The 4,879-nt window shown below is 58.1% G+C and overlaps 1 protein-coding gene across 1 annotated transcript; it reads left to right on the plus strand.

Moving 5' to 3' along the window:
• The first annotated feature begins 2,598 nt into the window (after positions 1–2,598).
• CCL21 (C-C motif chemokine ligand 21) lies at positions 2,599–4,198 on the plus strand. Its single transcript, XM_038742782.1, has 4 exons — positions 2,599–2,720; positions 3,174–3,294; positions 3,549–3,689; positions 3,915–4,198. Exons 1-4 carry the CDS (start codon positions 2,654–2,656, stop codon positions 3,955–3,957), a joined length of 372 nt encoding a protein of 123 aa, XP_038598710.1. The 5' UTR covers positions 2,599–2,653; the 3' UTR covers positions 3,958–4,198.
• The last annotated feature ends 681 nt before the right edge of the window (positions 4,199–4,879 follow it).

Raw genomic sequence — 4,879 nt, forward strand, 5'->3', positions numbered from 1 at the left:
CATCATTATTATTATTATTATTGCCACTCTGCTTGCCCAGATGAAATGGTTCAGCAGCTACTGTTGTTGCCCAGAGGCAGGGGGATGATGGATTGACTGAGTGGATCCTGCTGCTGTCCAAAAGTAGAGGGAAGGACAGGATGATTGGGTGTGTGTTGTCGCTGACTGGAGGCAGGGGGATGGTCGGGATGGTTGGGTGAGTCCTATTGCTGCCCGGCAGCAGGAGGATGGATTCGCTTTCTGCTGCCCAGAGACGGGGGATGGACAGAATGGTTGAGTGGGGCCTGCTGTTGCCCCAAGGAAGTGGGTTGGATGGACTGGTCGGGTGGGTTCTGCTCCTCCCTGGAGAGGGGAATGAATGGAAGGGTTTACTCAGCCCTGGTGATTCCTGGAGGCAGGGGGATGGATGGGATGGTTAGCTGAGTCCCGCTCCTGCCCAGAGGCGGAAAGATAGTTGGGATGGTTTGGTGTGTGCTGCCATAGCTGCCGCGGCTGCTGCTGAAAAGAACGGGGGATTGTAGGGGGAGAAGATAGTTCCACTCCCAGGCCAGCGGACCAGCCCCAGCACTGCCCCTTGTCCTCCCCTTATGGGTTCCCAGAAGGGCTTCCAGGCTGGAAAGTCCCTGGGAGAGGGCAGTGGGTGCCAGCGATGCACAACCCAAGGCCCCACGCCCCCCGCCTCCCTCCCAGCTGCCTGCCGTCTTTGCCTGGGGCTGCCTCGGTGGCTCTGGTCTGTCTACTCCACCTGGACTCTGGACTTCTGCTCGACCCCCCACCTCTAACACCCTCCCTCCCTCTGCCTCTGGGCCTCTGGCTGCCCCCTCTCCCCCTAGCTGCCACCGTGCCCCCCACCCAGAGCTCCGGACAGGGACTGACCTCTGTTTTTTTAATGGCATTTGTTAAGCGCTAACTACGTGCCAGGCACTGTACTAAGCACTGGAGTAGATACAAGATAATTGGGTCAGAAACCATCCCTGTCCTACATGAGGCTAACCGTCTTTTACAGATGAGGTACCTGAGAAGTGAAGTGACTTGCCCAGGGTCACACAGCAGACAAATGGCAAAGCCTCTGATCCCAGGCCTGTGTTCTTTCCACTGGGCCATATTGCTTCTCACGCTCTCTTGGGCAGGCTCACCCACCACTCCTCTGCCCTCTGCTCGTCTCAGAGCCCCCGGGCCTTTGGAATCCCCCAGCTCTCGTTCCTGACACAGACAGAGGCATACACGAGTGCAAATGCTGCTTGGGCCATTTAGGGGGACCTGGCCCTGCCCAGGATGGACACCTCCTGTTTGGCTGATTTGATTTGATCTGGCTAGGCCCCGGGCTAGGCCCCTCCCCTCTCCTGCTTGCTCTGGGCTGCTCAGAAGTGTTCCTCCCTCAGGCCCAGGTCACCAGGGCAGGGCACAGTGGACCACCCTGGTTAGGGTGGAGCAGGAGGTACGTACCTCTTCCTTGGGGGCCTGGCTGCTTCTTCCCTGGGCTGGCCGTCAGTCTTTGATGGTCAGAAGTCAGGGGTTACCAGAGTCCCTGATGGTTCTGCCTGACTCTTTCTGCCCCCTCTAGGCGCCCTGATCCTCAGGGGCAGGGACTGAGCCTTCTCCTCCTCCTCCTTCTCCTCCACCTTCCATCCCTTCCCCCAGGCAGTCCCTGGGTCTGCACACAGTTCACCCTAATAGCTGCCCTAAAGTCACTGCTTTTAGAAAATGTCAGATGAGCCTTCCCTGGCCTGGCTGGTGTTGGGCACCTGGGCTTGAGGGGAAGAAGGATCAATCGATCAATAGGCCCATCCGCAACGGTTATCGAGGATCCAGAGACTCCCTTGCTTTCCTCCACCCCTCCTGAGGTTCCCACCTGGGATGCATTTGGATTGGGGGTTACACTAGATGGGGTTGGGTGACTGAGAGTAATACCAAGCTGCTCTTTGCCATGACCCAGGGCCAGAAGCCAGTGGTCGGGTGGCCCTGGGAGAGCAGGACTGGGGGTGGAAAGGAGAGATGGGAAGGGCAATGGCAGAGATTAAGGTCTGGGGGCTGGGGTGGGAGGACAGAGGAGTCAGGCAGAACCATCAGGGCCTCTGGTAACCTCTGACTTCTGTCCGTCAAAGGCTGAGGGCCAGCCCAAGGAAGAAGCAGCCAGGCCCCCAGGGAAGAGGTAAGGACCTCCCTTTCCATCCAAACCAGGGTGGCCCACTGTGTCCTGCCCTGGTGACATAGGCCTGAGGGAGGAACACTTCCAAGCAGCCCAGAGCTAGCAAGAGAGGGGAGAGGGCTAGCCCGGGACCCCACCAGATCAAATCAAGCTCTCTACCTCTGCACCCTCTCCCCGCAGCAGGTGGGGTGGGTTTTCTCATACCTCCAGAGCTGGGACATCATAAATAAGTGTCTGTCCCAGTCAATGACCCTGGAGAGAGAGAGGGAGGGAGGAGGGTGGGAGGGGCAGCCCCTGCCAGGAAGCAGGGAGATCCCAGCCCTGGAAGTAGCTGGAGGAAAGTGGGAGGGGGGAATAAATTGGGCACTGTGCCTACAGATGGAAAGAAGTGGAGTGGAGGGAGAATAAATAGTGGAGACAAGCAGCCCAGAGAACATGCCCACAGCTTTTAGTCCAGAGCTCTGTCCCTCTGGGCTCCTGGCTCCTGGCTCACAGCCTCCCACCATGGCTTGGCCTCTGCCCCTGGCTCTGCTCCTCTTGGCCCTCACTGTCTGCTGTCCTGGAGCCCAAGGTATGGCATGGAGTGCTCTCAGGGGCCCTGGGCAGAGGGCTGGGGCATTGGCCACCTTGGGCCAGGCTCAAGGAGAGGGATGACCAGGGGAAACCCAGATGGGTAGGGGAGGCATTCGGGAGCTCAGCCTGGGGGAGGTGAGCAGCTCTGGGTCCCCTGCAGTCGGTCTGGAAAAAGTAGAAAGTTTATCCTGTAAAAGCCTCGCCAGCCACTTCCCTACGCTTGGTGAATGGAAGGGAGAGGAATGGGCTACTGAGAAGAGTGGTTGAGGGGGCTGGGGCCTTCTGGCCAAAGATGACCCTGTCTAGGGAAGGGGGGGGCTCCCCTCAACCCCTCACCTCAAGTTCTGGGGGATACTGAGGCACAAAGCTGGGGTTGGAAGCTGGAGCCCTCCCTTGGGGAGCCCAGGGATTTCCAAGTCCCACGGTCCCTCTCCAACCTGTGCACACCCAGGGGGAGACAACGGAGCCCCGGACTGCTGCCTGGCCTACACCCAGAAAGCAGTCCGCCTGAACATCGTCCGTTCCTATCGCCAGCAGGACATCAACGGGGGTTGCACCATCCCGGCTGTCATGTGAGTTGGGGTTCAGTGGAGGGGGTCAAGGGCGGGTCACTTGGCAGGATGGGAAAAGCTGTGATATCATTGAGGAAGGCTTGCGGGGCTAGGGGGGAACCTCACCTGCAGCTCTGAGGTCAAGCCAGTTCTGAGGACCCCTATGGTCTTTGTCCAGGACCTGGGTCTTGGGAGGCAGCGGGCAGTGCCTCTGGAGGCAGGGGGTCTGGCAGATCTGGGGGGCCTTAACCCTGCTCACCATCCCGCCCCTGTAGCTTCAGCCCCAAAAACCTGAAAAGGAAGGATATATGTGCCGACCCCGACATGCCTTGGGTCCGGGAACTCCTGCGCAAGTTGGACAGGTTTCCAAAGATGCCATGCCGGAAAAACAGAAGCCAAGGCCAGAACTGCAGAAGGTAAAAAGCAGGGGCAGGGCCAGAGGGTTGGAGTAGATGATGGGCAGCGGAACAGAGCCGATGACACTTGGGCCGGGGGGATGGGGATGCCTGGGGTTGGCTGGGGGGAAGTGCCCTGGGTTCAGCAGGGGTAGCTTGGAAGGGAGGCCTGAAGGGCCTGGGGAGGGTGGGGAAGGCATAGCATAGTCACCGGGTGCCTCCTAACCTCCATCCTCTGCCTCCCAGGACAAAGGACACCCCAAAACCCAAGAGAAAGAGGGCCCAGTGACCCCCTCCCAGATCCATGCTGATGGTCCCAAACTCAGCGGCCACCAGAACCGGAGCAGATCTGGGACAGGAAGGGGCAAGGCTGACGTCGGGCAGGCCAGCCCCAGCTCTGCCTCCTCCCTCCATAGGGCAGACCCCAGTTTTCCTGGAATTGGAAGGAGCAGAGCAGCAGGGACCCCTCACCTCCCCCCATCCCATGTAAATACCCTTTGGATCAGACTCAATAAACTGTGTGAACCCCAGAGAGTAGGTCTCTTCTTGCTCCTGCCCAGTTCTTGCAGCACCTGCCTTGGGAGGGGGACTGGGCCGCCCTAGGGAGAGGGGACAAGAGATGCTCCTCTTGAGCTAGGCAGGGTCATCAAATGAGACTGGGTCAGCATGGGGGTGAGGAGCTTCAACACTCACTGACACTTTGGGCGGTGTGTGTGTGTGGGGGGGGGGTCTAGAGAAGGCCAGCCAGCTGCAGCAGAGCCTGGTTAACAACAGGTTGACAGGTTTGGGTCATGGGGCTTGGGCCTGGCCATAACAGCCCTTCTAGACTGTGAGCCTGTTGTTGGGTAGGGACTGTCTCTATATATTGCCGATTTGTACTTCCCAAGCACTTAGTACAGTGCTCTGCACACAGTAAGTGCTCAATAAATACGATTGAATGAATGAATGAGTGAATAACACGGCCGGGGTGGTGAGGAGGGGATAGTGACGAGTAGAAGAGCCCCTGTAGGCTGGCACTGGGCTGGGGGTGGCAGGGAAGGTGGTACATGGGACAAGAGTTTGAAAGATTAAAGGAAGGCAGACCAAGAGGTCACTTGGCTGAGGTTGCGATAAGCCAGGAAACAGGTGGGACTGTAAAAAAAATGTTGGTTTTTTTTTCAAAAAATGGTTTTTGTTACTTCATTTCAAGATTCAAAAATTCCCATACAATA

This window comes from Tachyglossus aculeatus, unplaced genomic scaffold (assembly GCF_015852505.1).
Source record: "Tachyglossus aculeatus isolate mTacAcu1 unplaced genomic scaffold, mTacAcu1.pri scaffold_177_arrow_ctg1, whole genome shotgun sequence".
NCBI lineage: Eukaryota > Metazoa > Chordata > Mammalia > Monotremata > Tachyglossidae > Tachyglossus > Tachyglossus aculeatus.

Excerpts from the sequence above, each read along its gene's own strand:
- CCL21 (XM_038742782.1), top strand. The coding sequence starts at position 2,654 with ATGGCTTGGCCTCTGCCCCTGGCTCTGCTCCTCTTGGCCCTCACTGTC. Across the intron at positions 2,721-3,173 it reads CTGCTGTCCTGGAGCCCAAG|GGGGAGACAACGGAGCCCCG; the intron begins GTATGGCATGGA and ends GTGCACACCCAG. Across the intron at positions 3,295-3,548 it reads TGCACCATCCCGGCTGTCAT|CTTCAGCCCCAAAAACCTGA; the intron begins GTGAGTTGGGGT and ends CCGCCCCTGTAG.